General features: G+C 42.1%; 1 protein-coding gene across 3 annotated transcripts in view; it reads right to left on the reverse strand.

The window, feature by feature from the left end:
• Positions 1–17,073, reverse strand: part of SPAG6 (sperm associated antigen 6) — a 56,402-nt gene extending 39,329 nt beyond the window's left edge. For all 3 annotated transcript variants that reach the window (XM_044424956.1, XM_044424955.1, XM_044424954.1), the window contains exons 1-2: positions 16,935–17,073; positions 16,287–16,382 (exon numbers count right to left, since the gene is read on the reverse strand). In XM_044424956.1, the coding sequence (XP_044280891.1) occupies positions 16,287–16,382; positions 16,935–16,959 (121 nt within the window). In that variant the 5' untranslated portion in view covers positions 16,960–17,073. The remainder of the gene's footprint in view (positions 1–16,286; positions 16,383–16,934) is intronic.
• Positions 17,074–19,731: the final 2,658 nt, after the last annotated feature.

Below are 19,731 nucleotides of genomic sequence, written 5' to 3' on the forward strand. Positions count from 1 at the left end.
GGTACCCGGCCGTCCTAAAGAAGGCATCCCTGGATCCAGAGGTGGCCGCCAATTATAGACCTGTGGCCAACATCCCGTTTCTGGGCAAGGTGTTAGAGCGGGTGGTGGCGGGACAACTCCAAGCACTCTTGGATGAAACTAATTATCTGGACCCATTTCAGTCCGGCTTCAGACCCGGGTATGGTACTGAATCTGCCCTGGTCGCCCTGTATGATGACCTGTGCAAGGAGAGAGACAGGGGGAGTGCATCCCTGTTGGTTCTCCTGGACCTCTCAGCCGCTTTCGATACCATCGACCATGGTATCCTTCTGGATAGGCTAGCGGGATTGGGGGTCAGAGGCACTGCTTTGCAGTGGTTCCGCTCCTATCTCAATGGCCGATTCCAGAAGGTGGTGCTGGGGGACTATGGCTCTGCACCATGGCAGCTATGCCATGGAGTACCGCAGGGGTCCATTTTGTCCCCCTTGCTATTCAACATCTAAATGAAACAGCTGGGAGAGGTCATTAGGAGGTGTGGGCTGTGGAATCATCAGTATGCTGATGATACCCAGGTCTACCTCTCATTCTCAACTAATCCAGGTGAGGTGGTGGCTGTACTGAACCGGTGCCTGGCCAAGGTAATGGGCTGGATGAGGGCCAATAAACTGAGGCTCAATCCAGACAAGATGGAGGTCCTGTTGGTAGTGGGTCGGGCTTTGGGATGGGGGACCTGGACCTTGTCCTGAATGGGGTTGCACTCCCTCTTAAGGACAGGATTCGCAGCTTGGGAGTGCTCCTCGACCCAGAGCTGTCATTAGAAGCTCAGGTGACAGCGGTGGCGAGGAGTGCCTTCCTTCAGCTTCAGCTGATCCATCAGCTGCGTCCCTACCTGGATAATGACTGCCTGGCAACAGTGACACATGCATTGGTAACTTCCCAATTAGACTTCTGTAACGCGCTCTACGTGGGGCTGCCCTTGAAGACGGTCCAAATACTTCAATTGGTGCAAAATAGAGTTGCCAGGCTGCTGACGGGGACTGGGCGTTGTTCTCATATAACCCCAGTTCTCCGTCAGCTTCACTGGCTTCCCATTGAAGTCCGGGCCCAATTCAAGGTGTTGGTTATCACCTATAAAGCCCCCAATGGCTTGGGACCTGGTTATCTAAAGGAGCGCTTGTGTCCATGTGTGCCCTCCCGCCCCCTGAGATCGGCGAAGGAGGCCCTTCTCCAGGAGCCCTCTGTGAAGGATAATAGGAGGGTGAGTACTTGGAGGAGGGCCTTCTCTGTGGTGGCACCCCACCTATGGAATGCACTCCCCAGAGAGGTCTGCCTGGCGCCATCATTATTTTTTTTTTATGTAAACGATATTTTAATTGTTAATTGTTGTTTTCATTTATTGGTTTTAAACTATTGCTGAGATGCTCTGAATTTTTAATGTTATTCTATGTTGTTTATATTCTTTGTAAGCCGCCCCGAGGCTTTCTGCGATGGGGGCGGCATAAAAATGCTATAAAATAAATAAATAAATAAACATTCTGCTAGTCTAATTCCGCAGACTTCTGCCTCTTCATGGTGGGGAAGCGTCAAGTGTAAGGATCTCATCCAATGTCTATCCTGGACAAATCTCTTCAGAGGAAAAGACCTGAGACTCCAATGAGAATCCTCCCATTTGAGAGTCAGGAGGAACCTGCAGTGGCCCAAAGGAAGTCAGAAGAGCTTCATCTCAAAGATGCCCCCGAAGCACATCTTTGAACCCATCTCACACCCTACCTGGATTCCTAATTCTCCCCCCTCACTCCCCAGAGCTGAAGAGCAGCAGTGGATTGTGTGCTAAGCTCAAAGTCACGAACAGAGTGCCTAGTTGGCTACCAGAAGCCCACTCCAATGGAGCAAGTCAATCTGACTGTAAACAGTGACACAAATGACTATGCAAATATGAGCCTCATGGTCTCATCTGGATCTCTGTTGGCTTATCAGCTCCCTTATAAGCTCTGAAACACCTTGGCTCATCTCCTGTTACAGTTCCCCCTCCCCTTAAGGAACATGAACAGTGGAGTGTGGCGAATCACTGGCCCACGTGCTGTTTTCTTGTCCCAGCAACAATTAAATAATCCTACACATGAGAAAATGTTCTTGGCATATTTTTAGCTTAGATACATTTGCAATAAGTTACAGGTGTTAAGGAAAAGAGCCATCTCCTTAATTTCAGTCTTCCAAGGCAGCTTAATTACAGTAGCTTACTCCAATGCTGTTGCATCATGAGCAACACAAGCCTTTTCATAAGATGGTTTCTTCCATTAAGTGCCTTGAAGCCTGCCTGGTTCAGATTCCTACAAGATGAGTAATGATGGTTAACATCATAACTAACAGGGTGGAGGGGGATATACAAAATAAGAATATATATGCAGATGAGCTTAAATTTGCATGCTTTATATAGGTTACAAGATACTGTTTTTATTGGCACATTTATGGAGTGCTCTGGCACACAAATGCCATTTTTAAAGTACAGAATACACATAATTTTGAACAAACCATTAAAAATAAGCACAATCTATATCAAGCTCTTCAAAGCCAGCAAAGCTTCCAGCCACATTTTAGCCAATAAAAATACTTCTTCAACACAAACACATGACACTTTGTTTTTCATTCAATGGTCAGTGATTCATTTCTAGAAAGATGCAACAGATCTAATATCTTCCTGTAAATTGCATTCTGGGACAGAGGAAACCTGTCATCCCCTAATGTGGTTTGGGCCACTCATGGTGAGAAGGTCTGATGCCTTCATGCAACTTGTCATGTGTTTCTTCCTCACTTTCAATTTCTATCTCAAACAGAATAGAGAAATGACAGCATATTAGGGCTTGCCAACCTTAAACTTGTGACAGAAGTGCCATGAATAGCACGGAGTTTGTAACACACCTTGAAGAGGAGGAAAGCCTGTGAACTTGCAATGCAACAGGTCACTTTCCCCAACTTGGTGCCCTCAGTTGTGTTGAACTACAACTGCCATCCTCTCCAACCAGCATAGGCCATGCTGGCTGAGATAACGGGAATTTAACTCTGACACATCTGGAAAGCACCAGGTTAGGAGAGGTTGGCACAGAGCCAGGCTGACAGTTTCTGTGTTGCATTTTTGCCCACATGCTTCATGTACCCTTGCTAACAAGCAGGAAGGGCTAAGAGGCAGAATGTCACCAGCACACTCTAGTGTGTGTCCAGGGTCGGGGGTGGGGGGAGAAAGCAGACCTCCAGATATTTTGGACTTCAACTCCCAGCATTTCTGCTCATTCACCATGTTGGCAGAGGTTTTGAGGAGAAACGATCAAAAATGTTTGGAGCATTCTCTTCCGGCCACCATTGCTGTAGTGTGTACTGCAGTGGCATCATCTTAGGGCCAACAATGGTGCCATCTTGGGACCAAACGAGATACAAAGTTAAATGGGGTTTTGCATTTAATGTGCCAGTCTGGCAGTGAGGATAAGAATCACAGCACTCATGCAGGGGAAAGTTAACCTTCCCCTGCTGTGATCCAAAGGAAAATCTCTCCTCTTGCAACTGGAATTTGCTTTGGAAAGAAACCCTCCATAGGCGCCAGCTGAGGATTTAGCTCAAGAGCAAATACCAGCTCCCAAGGAGGGTTCTTTGTCAAGCCAGCAGCAGAGGAAGGTTTACATTCCCTGTCTATGCCTGTTGTGATCCCAATAATGATCAGCCGCTACCCTCAGCTGATGCTATTTGAATTCCTTAAAAGAACTGTTCATTAAATTTAAAAACACTGATTTAAGGTGCTAGTTAGATCCTTAAACTTTGTGCTTGATATGGCAATCATGCAAAAAAAGATTGGCAACCTCCAAACGAAGCTGTGTTAACATAGCTTTCATTACATCTGAAAAATCTGGACATTGGTGGGGTCAAATATGATACAATAAATAAATGGTTGAATTATTTCCTTCATGCATGATGGTTGCTTCCCACTGTGAATGAAAGCTGCCTGAGCAAAGGATCTGAAGAAAGCACACATCACCCAATGAAAATCTGTTTTGACTGAGTACACTACAACTAACTGAAATTTGCCTAGATCAGCTGCCTTCCTCAGCTAGTAGGCAGAGACAGCTGCTGCCACATGTACAATTCACTTCTTTGGCAAATTACACATCTTTCCCCAAGTCACTCTCTTTGAGTGACAGCTGTAAGATTTAAAATTCTCCAAGGCAGCAGCAGACAGTCTAAAATCATGGGTGGAAGTAGAGGGAATTAGAAAATTCCTGATCTTAAGACAGTGTTGTACATCCATGGGCAACCTTCAGACTAGCCAGATCTACTTCATTTGCTTACTAGAACCCCAAGACCGTTCAACCAGAGACCACTGCAAATCATACACACTCTTAAAATTAAAGAAATTGGAGCCAAGGGATTTGTTCTGAATATCTTAACAGAATGGAGCTCACAGTCCATCTATACATGAAAGCACTCCTAGTTACCCCAAGCTTCCTTCATTTCAGCCATATGATTTTGTTGTTGCTCTTAAACTATTCTGAGTCACACATCCCTGCTAATTTACTGCAGTTCACCTAGGCAGTTACCAGTAAATCCAAATCTCCTTTCTGCCCTTCCCTGTTTCGCGTGATCTCTGCAGGGCAGAGAGTAGCATACTTGCTTTTTCTTCATAGTCCTTTCCTGTGGTGCTCCAGTAACATTAGGAAATACAGTTGCCTTCAAATGTGGGAAAGGTCAACCCCTCAGTAACTAGCCCTACCAGTATTGCATTAGAAATAAGAAATAACTTCTCAGTGTGAAATAATGTCACAATCCTATGCATATCTACTCCAAAATAAGCCCACTGATTTCAATGGAGCATACCCCTAGATAAGCGTGCACAGAACTGCAGCCTAATGCAATAATGCACATAGCACTAAGTTTCTTAATATACTAGCAGAGAAGTTTGGAATGGAGCCACAATAATGACATTGCCCCAAAGTGAAGGAATTGCCTCTCAAAAAATACTGAGTATCAAAAATACTGACTTTGTGATAGCTCCCTTTCCTTGTAATTCAAGTGAAAAGAAAGAAAAGCCCATACAAATCAAACTTATCCTCAGGGGAAAAAATCTATTTTAAGTATTTCTACCCCACCTTTGACAACACAAATTTTCCAGGACATTTTAAAATACAACATATAATACAAATATATCAAAACCACAATAAACTGGTTCCATATAGCCTAAAATGCCTGATCCTGCCTAAGATTGGAAGTGAAGTAGGGGTCAGGTCTAGTTAGAATCTGGATGGGTGATTTGAGCATATCATTCTGCTGCTGCTGCTGCTGTTGTTGTTGTTGTTGTTGTTGTAGTAAACAGCCCAGAGTGCTTCAGCTATGGGTGGTATGGAAATGTTAATAAGATGATAATAATGACGAAGACAATGATGATGTTGACTGGAAAATTCAGTAGAGGGAAAATACAACCAGCAATGAAAACTAAAAGATGGGTGGGGGAAGGGGGAAACTGAGATGTTCTGAGGACACATTTGCATTGTGTGTATGGAGGGCACCCCTCTATTCCATGCAAATTAATCTGAAATTATCAGCTTAGAGCTGTCCTCACAATCATTAACATTGTGAGGTTAAAAAAAATCATATTTCTTCCACCTGATTGCAGTGAAAGGGTGAGGAAAAATAATCCTTTTAACATCTTCACTGGGAGTTTGACAGTATGAGTGAAGGCAATTACTTTGCATTAAACAATCTGAACATTAGGCCTCCAATTTACCTTAGCCATTTTGTAACTACCTCTGTACAATAACCTAGTTTACCCAACTACAATGGACTATGAGTTATTTGGCAATTTATGATAAGTTACAGGAAACCAAAGTAAAAGGACTTTGCCCAAAGCAAACAAATCAGTGGGCTTAGGTAGGGAGCATTAAGCCCAAAACAAAGGTTGTCACTGTCACTCTTTTGGGATGTTCCAGTGTGTTGTGATACAATCTGATGTCTTATAATTGCAATTTTCAAAGGAAAAAAATGCTAAGCTTCTGGATCTCTGTTTTATATAGAACAGCATGAAAACAGAAGCAATTCAAATCTAGAAACAAAACACAATTTTAAAGACACCAAATTCCAATATAATTAGCTTATTCTGAAAACTTAGAATTTCACAACTTCTTTCATTATTTCAAATGCATCTACAGTAAGTATCAGTGCTATACAAAAAAAGTCATGCAAATGGATTAATGACCCCAACATTATTAGATAGGTTGGGCAGATTAAATTTAAGGAATATAAAAAGAGACAGTGTTTGTTTCATATCTGTGGTGCAAGCAGTGTTGTAAAAAGAGAAACTTTTAAAACAGAAGAGGCTTAATAAAGAAACATATGCAAATATATTAATTCATTCAAAAATCCCAACTCAGATTCCAAAACTTAAGTGTGCATCATATAGTGCTTTATCAGCCCACCAGAATTTGTCAATGGAATTATGTCATATTATGCTGTATAAGAAATGACTTATCTAAGAACAAACTCTGAACTGTATTATTCTTCTGGCAGCAATTATAAGAAAATTTAAGTGACTTAATTTATATACTTGATTGCAGTAGCTCCCACACCATTTGTGCTGAGTCAAAGCTGGACAGTGGAAGGTTAACACAGGAAGCTCTTTAAGCAGAGTCAGGCCATTCGTCTATCCAACAAACTCTTATCAACACTGACTGGCTGCCGATCTCCAGGACTTCAGAAAGGGGCTTTTCCAGCCCTGTCTACAGATGATCGGGGATTGAACCAGGGAACTCCTGCATGCAAAACTTGAGCTCTACCACCAAGCTGCAGCCCTTCCCTCCTCAACTACAGTATCTCTACAAAACTGTAACTAAGCAAAACTGTTCCAGGAGACTACCCAAATTACTCAGCAGCAGCACTCAGCCACTTTCTGTTACACATATTTCTGTTCTAAAAATCCCTACCAGAGAAAAATAAGTCATATGCAAACACAAACTTGTTTGTGTGGTGTCTACCAAGTGCCATGCTATGTCTATGCAGAGAAAGAGAACTTTCTCCCTCAGTTCTGATATTGGAATTTGTGATGCCACAATGAAGATGATTTGTAATACCTGCAGGACATAGTTAACAGTAATTCTCAGCACATGTACACCATCTTTCTTGACATGGTGCTTTCCAGATGCCTTTAACCGCATTTCCCACCACTCATATACAGTGCAAATACTGAAGTCCAACACATCTGGTGGTCACCAGATTGGAGAAAGCTGACCTATTGTTCATATTCCTTGGCTCACCCTTGGTATATGCTTGTGTACTCAAATGCAACAAGTCAACGGAGCTTCTAACTGCAGTCAAATAACTGGTTGTTGACTGTAAGTGGGAATTTCAGCCTAATAAGCAGGCTGAACTGAGATATGTTTGCTTTTGTTCAAATACCAGATTTAGCTTCTACTACAGTGATGTTTTCAAGTTCACACCATTACTGTCTCCCACTTACGTAAACATTTGCCATCCATTCCTATAGACAAAAGTAAAAGAAGCTTCTGGCCACAAAATAGGGAACTGGATTTAAGGTTGAATACCAGCCAAGGAGGCCTGTTTTTTTTTTACCCCAACCTTCAAATGCAGCTTTTGAGTTCCCGGGGTCTGAAACTCCTCCTTGGGGCCAGCAGGCCATGTTTAATTTGTTTGCTTTTCAGGAAAAGGGGGAGAAGAGGGGAGATACATTTCAAAAAGATTTCTTGGGTTTGGCCCTTGCAATGTCTTAGTTAAAGTCCTTAGCTAATAGATAGCAGAACAGGGAGAACTTGAAAAGTGGAATGGATGGAGATTTAACCTCTCAATTTCTTCCTCCAATCAAATTTGAAGAGGCCTGTAGGTAATCCTGTATCCCCAGGAGTACGAAATCCCAACTGAATTTGAGGCAAAGAACTGAATGAAACTGAATCCCTACAGCTGAATGATGGCAGAAAGGGCAATTTAGCCTGGAGTGAAATGAAATGCAAGCCAGGATGTTCCACCTGAAACATGCCAGCAACTGGCAGCGATTGGCTCACAAGAGATGCTTAAAGCAGTTTTTTCCACCAGGCCTGGCCACCAGCTGCCTGTAATAATGCCTACTGAGATCAAACCTCTAGGGTAGAAACTGCCAAAAAAAAAAAAAAGACAGACATTGTTTTAAAAAAAAGTGTCTAAAATATTAAACACAAGAACAGGCTCGATACATAAATCATAGCCAGGCAGAAATAAAAATTTGATGGGCAAATTGCTTGCCAATATCCTAGCAACATTTTCAACTGGGAAAGTGCTTCTCTTTTTCTCCCCACCCCCACCCCAAATTCCATATGTCTAGATCATAGATATGAAATCAGAGCCCCGCATCTGCAATCTTTTGTCAGGCAAGGGAGTCCTCTTCCTAGGAGCCTTAAAAATACTACATTGGTGGACATCATGGTGCCAACACTACAGTGAAATCTGAAAAGTGAAGTTTAGTTTAGAAAAAACACCTCACACCCAGTCCAAGCAAATATATATCCTTGGCAGCACACTGACTGGCCATGTGAAAGCTCAGACAAGTCGTGGCTAATGAGTCGTGGCTTGTGATGTCATCACCTGGTGCTGCTACTCCTTTACAAGCATGTGCATGGCCCCTACATGTGCTGTTATCTGATGCTCAGCTGCTGGGGCGATGCTGGGGCCACTTGGCTTGTGTGCCAACAGAGAGGGCTCTGCGTGCCCGCTGTGGCATGTGTGCCATAAGGTTCACCACCACTGGTCTATAAGTGGCAGTACACAAACCTAGCAATAGAAGTGTTCAACCTCCTTCTACCCAAGGGCTAAATTCCATCTCAAAGAAGTTCTCAGGGGGCATTCCAGTGGTCAGTATGACAAGAAAAAAGGCACAGGGTCAAAAATATCAGCATATTTCAGTGTAAAGCTCTTGCCAACAATTAAGCCTTAGCAGAGGTATTTCAACTGGAGAAAAACCTGCACAAAGGTCAGGAAACCACCGATCAGCAATCAGAGGAAAGGGGGTACAATGAACTGGAGAACCCCTGAGATTCTACACCTGAGGCAGCACCACTAAGAGAGTATAGTCCAAGGGCCCTCAAATACCTGAGATGTTTGCCAAGTGTAATCCTTCACTTTTTGGCAATCCAATGCAAACTGAATGACCACTATTGATCATAAAAGGTTTTATCAATGTCCAGATTATCTTTCTGGAGGAAACACTTTAAGAGAGCAATCCTCATAGCCCAGTGAGGACTGAGCATGCTTTGTAGTCATGGAATGCCAACTGACTACTGCAGAAAGTGCTAGAAAGCCCAATGGAAAGAGGAACAGGATGGAACATGGAGTAGGGTGTGGCTGGCTGGAACAAAAACACTCCATACTGCAGCATTTTGTTGTAGGACCCACTTTTTAATGGTAAACAAAATAAAGAAGTAGTTTATATCAGAATTGCAGTTAATGCCAGCATACATAACACACTTAGGTTACTTACAAGTGCAGCTATCTAAGGGGGCCTTTTTCCGCTATGAGGCAAGCTCTGTTTCCCCTTGCCTTTGCTCCTACAATGACATACAAATTTGGCTTCATACCTAGGAGCAATTTCTCCCATGCTTTGGGCAGGCTTTTGCCTACTTCTGCCCTACTGGGTCAGATACCTTGTCTGCTTTTCTGATGAAATGTTTATTTAGCACTTCTTCTTAAAGCCAATCTTGGTGTTTTTCTCCAACTTTGAAAAACCACTCCAAGAAGGAAAAAAAAGGAAGTAGATCCATGATAGACAGAAGAGCCAGCCAATGATAGCTCTGTACAATCAGCCTCTACTTCTGGATTAAACAGTTGCTTCTGAACTCAACTCAAAAAAATTGACCTGGCTCTCCAAAATAGGGTGACTGCAATCAGCTCACCTCCTCCATATGCGATGTACTTGTAAGTGCCTTCAACTCAACTTATTCCCATATATGTGGGTTCTGAATGATAGGAGAGATTTTCTGATGGCTGTATAAGAATGGGCAACTGGCAGCACACTGCTGCTGGGCTCAGGTCCTGCCCAGCTGATTTATAACCCTCCTTACACTTCCAGCAGTTGAGCTTGAAACTGGAGCCAACAGAATATTTCCTTATTACACCTGATTGCAGTATGGGGACAGCACTGGAGTTGAGGTTTGCTGCTAGAAAATATTAGGTGCAGAGAGACTTTTGTTCAAGCCTAGTGGCTGCTCACACATGCACGCACACACACTTGTGTGTGTGTGCAAATGAACCAACATGCATGAATGAATGGGGTTCATATATGGATCTAAACCCATCCACTCTGGCTTTGGCCTCACCCACAAGTAGCACAGTGGTACTGTTTCTGGGAAGTTATCCATGAGGAAACATGACCCTCGGTGTGAAAAAGGTTCTCCAACCCAGTATCATTATTTGATGAAGACTTGTTTTAAGCTAATTTATCTTCTCAAATGTACAGTCATTTCTTTATTACCCTTTCTACCTCCTGCTGCCCCTTCCCTCAAGCTAAAGACAACATGCCCAGTTCTCTCCACTCCTTTTACCCACCTAGTTCACAATCTTCCAATGTTCCACTGAGTTCAATGATGCTTATGCTCAAGAAGGTGTGCACAACCCTGAGTCTTAGTTTCTGCAGAAGTCCTACAGTCATATCCATCTGGGTACAGATAAAGCAATTGACCTGTTTATGTCTTTGCAAATATTATTTGGCTATTCTGGATGCAATGGTCTATAAAATTGTGCTTATGTAGAGAAAAGGTCTTAGGGCCATGGACATGTGTGTGTCATTCAAACTTCTGAGAGGCCAGACCTCACAGAAATAAGGTGTGGCTGTTAAGGACAACCAGCATTAAGCTCACCTTCCTGTGGGCAAGCTTGCATAAGTGATGTGCTAGGCTTTTTCAGGTTCCTGTGCCAGGCATGTGCAACACTTACCTAGCCTCTCTCCCTGCTCTCCTTCTCCCAGTGCCCATGCTTCACTCTGTTTATTATATTCCCCGAATCCCCTCCCAACAACCCAATAAAAATACTGAAATAGTTTCTCACCATACCCTACACTAGCCTATTATTAGAGAGATTGCCCAGGAAAATACCAAAATGTACCATCTTGTTTGATTACTCTATGATCAATACCAATGCAAATGAAATTCTCAGAGTCGTGATCCAATTTTGCTGCTGTTGTGAAACCAGACAGATTTTCTACTACTCCTAAAATAGATGCAATATGTGCACATTAGGACTTTTCTATGCAAACCTACCATCTGAGATCAATCTGCATTCTGTAGTCTTTGAAACCTATTTTCTATTTGGTTAGTTACAGTTTGCCCTATGTTCTTTTTTAAAGGAACTGTCCTTGCCTTAAGGCAGGAGTAGACAAGCTTGTGCCTTCCAAATATTTTGAACTAGAATTCCCAGTAGCCCCAGCCAGCAAGGGCCAATGGCCAGGGATTATGGAAATAGTGGTCCAAAATGGTGGGGGGACTTCAGCTTGCCTACCCCACCTTAAAAAGTTTTCACTTTGTCCACACTGTACCTTCATACACTGTGCCTGCATATGGCCCTGCCCCCAATAGCAGGCTTAGTGCATCAGCCATGCATTGTGGCCTGCTAAGTACTTGACCACTCCATTTTTCCATAGGAACAGCAACAAAATGATAAATGAAATTTTATTTATTAATTTAAAGCTTTTTTAGACTGTCCCTTACCATGGTCTTGGGACAGTTTAACAATAGGACAAAACAGAATAAAACACAGCATCCTAGTCAAATTCTTAACCAATAAATAATAAATCCCATATTAAAATGTCAAACCTTAAAACATTGGGAAAATAAAAAGGTTTTAGCCTGGCGCCATAAAGAAAGAGAGAGAGAGAGAGAGCGCGAGCGCGCCAGGCAAACCTCTCTGGGGAACGTATTCCACAATCGGGGCGCCACTGGAGAGATTCCTGATATACCACTATAAAGGGCCTCTGGATGCCATTCAGTATGACAAATGATGCGTGTGCAGGCAACATCATGATTTTTTACTTTAGTTCAATGCACAGTTCCACAAACTCTCCAATAATAGCTTCTACCCTTCCTCAACTTTGTCCCCCCCCCCGCCTAATTCTTTACAACTCCATTACATCATCCATGTACAACTGCCCATGCTAGGTGGAGCTGATGGCAGCTGTAAGGACAACATGTGGAGGGCAGACCTGTGGTGGTCCCAGCATATGAAAAAACTGTGAACAAAAAATGGATATTCCATCTAAGATCAACAGCTGCTGAACCATCTTGAATTACACATGTTTCATCAGGCATAGCAGTGATATTGTTAAACATGCTTAGCTGGATCCAGATTTACTTAGAGTAAGTTCTTTGAGCAGACCAAGGATGTTAACCTTTTTAAAGCCCAGGTGTCAAATTCCATTTCGGAGAAGCTCAAGAGCAGGTATCCCAGTAGGAGGCTAAGGGTAAAGGCAAAAGGGGTAGGGCCGAAAGGAACAGCATATTTTAGTTTAAACTTCTTAGTGCCAATAACTAAGCCTTCAAACAAGCATTTCAGTCCTTTAGAATGGGGAAAAAACTGAATCAGACAAACAACAAAAGATTGGAGGTTGGGGAAAAGACTGTGGCCTTCTAGACAGGACCAGATGAGGACTCCGGGTGGGCAAGGTTTGGGCCCTAAAACTAAGGTTCTGTACCCCTGAAGCAGACCTACTGAAAACAATGGAAACAGTGGCACTTAATCATGATTAGTCATTGGTTTCAATAGGATTCTATTGTATAACTAAACTGGATCCAACCCGATATAAATTACATTTTTGTTTTTTCTCCAATATTTGGGAACCAGATTACATTTACACTATTTAAAATAGCTGAGTATAATTTCTGCAAGTGCCTCTTCTTTTTGCAAAAGTGATTTTAATTCTCCTGTAGTAGTTTAATCAAACAAAATCATCTGGTAAACTTCAAAATAAGATATCCTGATATTTATAAATGTGGCGCTTAAAATACTAAGTTTTAAGTGTCAGTTAGACCTTCTGATCTGAACTTAGAATGCTTTTCGTATGGGTAAAGCACTTCCAGGACTAGGATAAGGATTCTTATTTTTTTCAGTTTTAATAAATGTTTAATTACGTCAGTTTTAAATATTAGCATCTTAAATTGAGATTCACTGTTAGTGAAGCAAATAGCTTCATAATGTTAAAAAACTATATTAAACTCTATGAAAGATACACATATCACAGTCCTGTGTAGATGTCCTGAATCTACAAATAAGAGTTTATATTAGGTGATATAGAAATGTGAAATAAATGTGTTTTTATCTTGTGTTTCAGAGGTGCTGTGGCATGACTGGGTGGCATAGAAATGTTTTAAATAAATAAATAAATAAATAAATAAATAAATAAATGTAGTCATTTTTAGAACCTCAACTATAAAACATATTTTAAAATGCTAGATTGCATCCTCAAAGTTGTTGCTACTTCAAACCCTGCTGAAATAAATTTTAAAGTTAGTTGTGATTTTATTTAAATCCCACTGATTTCAAAGTAGCCTAAGTGCACAATCCTAAGGCTGTTCAGATAGCCACAGCAAACTTTGCAGTTCCTGCTCTAACCTCAGAAAACTGCTCTGAGATCACAGCTGGGACTTTGAATTTGGAGCATTCTCCCTAAACTCCTCAGAGGTCACAAGATCAACCTTGCAGCCAGCACAGGGTCAGGTCGTGGGGAGGACGTAGAGAAGGGAGGAATAAGATACCACCATCTTTCTAGCTCCACTCCTTGAAAGCCAGTATAAAATGCTTAAATGGACAAGAGTTTTGGAAAGCAGGAGGCTGCCATGGCAATTCTCACTTACACCCTCCTCCCAGGCTCCATTGGATGCCCATGATCCTTTAAGATTATGCCCAGAGTACAACTTACTTAAGAGAGCAATCCTATGCATGTTTAGACAAAAATAAAATATGGTTGGCTCGGATGTGTTTAGCTAGAAATAAGTCTTATATGCACAGAAGTGTAACCTTAGTCTAGAACTAACCCCCTAATTTTAAGGTCTAACCTACTGATTAAAAAGCGTATTCTTTTTCTCTCCCAACCACCCTGCTGAGAACACTTTAATAAAAACTTGTTTTGAAAAGATGTGTGTTACTAGCATTTAATAGAAACCTTAGTGCCTTACAAACTTCCACAGGCTTGCTAATATTACAAGCAAAAGAAGAAAGACAAATCAGTCCATCTTTTGTTTCTATCATCTTTAATTATAAATCTGAGTGGCTACTTCACATTCTTATGCCTCTGCTCCTATGACTGAACACAAACTGATAAGAGCTCCTCCTGGAGAGGCTAGAAATGAAATCATATATTAAAATACCCTCTGTAATTTTAAATTGCATTGTACTATATTAAATTCTACAATCACAATAGGATGTTGGGTTTCTTCACAGGAAGTAAAAAGAAGAATTCATCAGGCATATGGAATCACTTGAGTACTACTGACCATCTGAGCACAAGCCACAGGAAAGGTATCCCAGGCAATCCCATTAAGAAGAATGCACAATTACAGCTAGGCTTTTCTATCATTTTCTAGATACAGAAATGTTATTTATTTATGCGGCAATCCTATACCTACTTATCTGAAATTAAGCCTATTGAGCTCAATGGACTTACATCTGAGTAGAGATGTATAGAATTTCACTGTTGATACTTTTTTTGAATGAAAGAGCATTCATCCATACTCCCATCTGCAGTCTGCATTAGTACAATCCAGATACCGGTATACATCCGCAGCTGCTATGTGAGAGCACCAGGCCTCACCTGCATGAACAGTCTTAAGATTTATCAAGAAGTAATCAAACACATATTAGCTTTTTCCATATTAATCAATTTTTTTGCCCTTGAGTACAAATCACATTGCTATTAACTATTAGAAAAGATACTGTAACTTTCTCAAATTAGAGAGCATGGTTCAATTTATGTAAAATTGATTTAACAGCATAACCTTATGATCCAAAAGCATGGGTCCTCAAACTACGGCCCGGGGGCCAGATCCGGCCTGCCATGTCCATTTGGACCTGCCGCGTGCGCACCCGCACCCACACGTGCACCACCCACCTCGCCCCGCACTCAGGGAGGCAGCGGTTTGCTCGATCAGAGGAAACAACCTCCAAGCGAGCAAGCCGCTGCCTCGTGTGCCCGCCTCACGGTGCGTGCCCACCCCCACCTCACCTCGCCTCCTCTTGCCGCATGCCTCGCCTCCCCCTACCCCTCCCGGGCCTAAGTGCACCGCCAGCACTCCCTTTCCAGTCAGAGCCCAGCACCAGCACCTTTCAACTGGCCCGCTGGTGAAAAAGTTTGAGGATTCCTGTCCCAAAGTAACTCCTGTGTTTAGTGACACTTGTTTCCAGATGCAAGCCACATATGGATTGCAACATAACAGAACAATCCTATGCATTTACTGGGAAGTAAATCCCATTATATTAAACCATCTTTACTTCCTAGCAAGTGTGCTTTAAAACTGCAGTCTGAGGATACTTGGATGTAAGCCCTATTGGGTATAATGACATTTATGTCCAGGTTAATGTATAGGATAACAGTCTGACTACTAATATCTAAATATAAATAAATCATTTCTACAGTGAAGGTATATTTTCATAATCTTTAACCACCAAGTATTTAACTGCAATTGTGCGCTATAAATGCATATTAAAGAAAATCCTAATCATGTAACTTGATCAGCAATGTTTTCTCTCCCAATATAATATTTCCTTTCTGGGAAAAATCAAATTAAAAATACATTATGTATCTGAAAACATTTCTATCTTTGAAATTTAATAATAGCAGAGAAACAAATACTGTTCCTTTGCTGCTTAAGGTAGGGACTCCCAAAAGTGGATGCATCACTTCCCTAATCTAAAGAGCCTAAATTAAACTTTATCATGTTTAGGTTTAAATTTAAATTTTAAATTACATTCTCACCTCCCCCCACACTCTTCCGAACAGCACAGCCTAGAGATGGAAAGAGTTATCACTGAGTGGTGAATTACAGCCCCTCACCTCCTGTTCAGTCTTTCACTACTTGAAATAGCCTGCAAACAGGCAAAAATAGTCACATGTTAGGAGTTCCCTTAGTGCATTGTATGGATACGTAAAATAAATGTACCAGCTGACTTTCATATGAAGACATATGTCTTACCTGATTGTTTTCTTGGACCATCTTTAGGCTATCTAAAAAGGCAGGAAGTTCAAAGTACCAAACTGCTCTTACTTCCACAGAAAGACAAAGGAAAGCTTATAAAACATTATTTACCTGCATTCTGGAGGGTCTCAATATTTTGTGGCCTAGTAGCAAGTTCTGCCACAGTCTGGACGAACTGTGTTCGGGCTCTTTGATACTGTTCAAATACTGCAAATAAGAAAGAAGACAGGATCAGAGGATTTCAGTGATGTTTTCCCACCAGAAACCTTCACACTTTAGTAGACCACCTAAGGAGCATTCATAAGAAATGTCAAGTACCCATGCTTTTACAAAAAGCAAAAGTGGCTGTGTTGTGCATAAGTAAAACTCTAAAATCCACAGACTAATCACAAGATCACAAGTGCTTGCTTTCAAGATCTCCAGGTTTTTTAAGCAGAAAAGATGTTATCAAAAGAAGGAAAAAATGAAGAGGGGAAAAAAGTGTCAGACTTTAAGATGGATACAAGGTGCCTCAAGAATTGGGCAATATATGAATGAATGAATGAATGAATGAATGTTACTCCTACTGATTTCAATGGGTCTCTTAAATATGTCTAAGTCTGGACCAACCCCACAAGACTCTTTGGCTGCAATCCTCTGCATATTTGTCTAATTCCCACTGAACATAGACATGTACACGATTGCAGCTTGCACTCTTTTATTTATATGAAACCAAGCAGTGTAATACCTCCAATACACAAAAGCCAACCTTAAAGGTACCTTGTAAGACCTGCCTCTGGCTCATAGTTCTTGCTGATCACAGGGTTCTGAAAGTCTCGGGAACCACAGTGACTTCGGCTGGGGCTGCACCCTGATCTCCCTGCAAGTCTGGGGACGAGGTCTTTCCCTTGCCTTGACGTCCTTTCACTCAATAGATCTGCCCGGCGCCGCCAATCTAAAGTGCTATCGGGAATCTGCAGCTAGGGCCCTTCTGCCGTTCCCCGAGGCCTTTTCAGTTTGGGCTGCGGTGTGTATCCTTCTCCTAGGTAACCAAACGGAAGCAGGCGCCATAAAGGGGCGGGAGAGAGGCCGCAGCCTGCGCCTCATTGTGACATCAGACGGGCATGCACCAGTCCCGCTAGCCGGCTGCGCCTTGAGGGAGGCTATCGCCGGCCTAGAAGGACGAGCCCAGGGGGACCTTGCGAACAGCTGCAAGCGGCGCAGCCCAAGCAGGTTCCGCTGCAGTGTCTTCATCGCATTTTTCCTTCGCTCTGGGCCTTAATCTTTCTGCGCCTAGCCCGGCTAGAAGGCACAGGGCGCTGGGTTTACGACTTGGATTTTTTTCGTCCCTTTCTAGCTTCTCGGCGTAATTCAAAGGGAGTACTTGGATTTAAGGCGGCGTGCGTGGTTGCTGCGTTGCTATTTAACCGGAAAAAGGAAACATCGACCCAGTGAAACAATCGAATCACTTCAGAGTAAGCACGTTTAGGATCGGGAAGGGATATGAGCCCTGCCATGGAACCAAGAGGGGGAGTAGCGCTTCATCGCTCCGTTGAGAGTGTGTGTACGGGAGAGAAAGAGAGGATGCAATGATGCAGCAAAATCCTAAGGGCGCAATAATGAGAATGTTAAAGGAGAGATAAGTGGCTGACTCGTCTATACTAGGAGTGTCAACGCTTATGCTTAAACACGCATAGGGTTGCGCTCTAAGCCTCTCGGACGTCCCACCGAGCTCAAGAAGATTCTATTGGCCAGTAGGTGCCTTTAGGATTATACCCTTCAGTTACAAAGGAACTAGCGCATTAAATGTTGATTGAACGCGAAACAATTCTAGAAAATATTGAAATTCAGCGATTTACACAATCTCAAACACTTTATTCACTACTGGATAGTACTATTTAACCAAAGCACATTCACTAATCTTTAATTCAGTATCGACAGAACATACTTACCTGGATGTAAGTTCACACTTTAGCTCAGGGAAGTTACTTTTAAGGAGACTTGCATAGGATTGCTCTACATTGTCATTTTTAAACCCATGGAAGCTCAAGTACCCTTACCTATACTCAGGTTTAACTGAGCTTGACACGATCCACAGAGCAGGTAACCTGGATCACTTTGGCCTTGCGTGGTCAGGGGATCTGATTACAATTTCCAATTTCAAGAAAAATAAACCCAATTATGTTAACACTTGTGGGTTTTTTCTTCCTCTCCCCCCTCCCCACCTTGGGCAAGTTTGAGCTGCTCCAGTGTGCCCAGTGAATTAAATTCATGTGTCCATTCTTCAGCTCTGTGCAGTCCTTGGTGAGATTACAGTATGGATTCAGTTACAGATATGCACTGCTGCTTTGGGCTGCATCTGTAAGGTAAAGTAAATCTTGCACCAGGCCAATGCAATAGTATTGAAGATAGTTTCTTTACAACCCAGAGGGTTCCTAAAACTTTGCTGAGTAAATTCTTTCAAATTTCTCCCTCCTCAACTTTTTTTAAACTACTGATGTTGTATTCCTTGCAAGAACTGAACCACACAACTCTGAGTTTACTTTTAAAAAAAACCTTTCCATATATGATAAAAGCGCTAGCCTAGTATCTCCAACCTTGCATCCAGGTGGCATCATGACCACTTCACGTACAACAAAATTCCTCATGTTGGAGGAACCTGTGGATATAGTGCCACAACTAATCATTGTACAGCAGATTATATGTGATTTCTTGCACCCAGGAAAAAGTCTTAAGAATTTACCTGTGGAAAGGTGACCTGTGTTTTTTTCCTTTTGAGTAGTTGTCATGTGGCTAGTCATGCAAGAATTTAAAACATAAGTTAGCAGTACTAACTTTTGCACTTTGTTGGACACTTCTAGGAAAGAAGTCAAAGTGAAGCACTGGCTTGTAACCTGTGCATATCAGGTTTCTAAAATCCAAATGTTTCACTTCAAGCCTATGCCCTAAGAACTGAGAGCATTTTGAGTTCAGGCACACCTCATTCAGGATTAAATTCCTGTGACTGTGAATAAACCCTTCCTAAATTCAACATTTCCAGCAGCTGTTCTGTGAAAGGGTGGACATAGCTTCTCCCACTCAAAATCTTTCATCTTCATCTTTCAAAAGTCGGCTCCTTAAAATAATTGGTCTATCGATACTGAATGGCAGCAGCTGTCCAAGGTTTCCAAAATGGCCTTTCCTAACCCTGAACATGCCAACCTGAGACCTTTTAAATGCAGACCTGATGTTCTCTCACCATACAAAGACCTCAGATTTCATATAAGAACCAAAGCTGAAAGGATATTTAACAATACTATGCACAATTCATAAACTGAGGAGTATAACTTTTTTTTAATACTTAGGTTGAGCAAGCCAGAGGTGTAGAAAACTATCTAATCGAGGCTATCTCCCTTCCTGATGCAAGTATACTAGATGTCCTCTTAAAATTTCACAGGTATCCGATTTAGCCGAAATTACACCGTCATGTAGAACAGTATTCTCCCTCCACCCCATGATAAAGAAGAGCCTCTACACTCCCACCTGATATTCAGGTGTTCCTCGTGGAGTGCCGCTGTGGCGCTTTTTGTTCGGAGCA

The sequence above is a fragment of the Varanus komodoensis genome, unplaced genomic scaffold, assembly GCF_004798865.1.
Source record: "Varanus komodoensis strain SLA01 unplaced genomic scaffold, ASM479886v1 scaffold15, whole genome shotgun sequence".
In the NCBI taxonomy this organism is placed as follows: domain Eukaryota; kingdom Metazoa; phylum Chordata; class Lepidosauria; order Squamata; family Varanidae; genus Varanus; species Varanus komodoensis.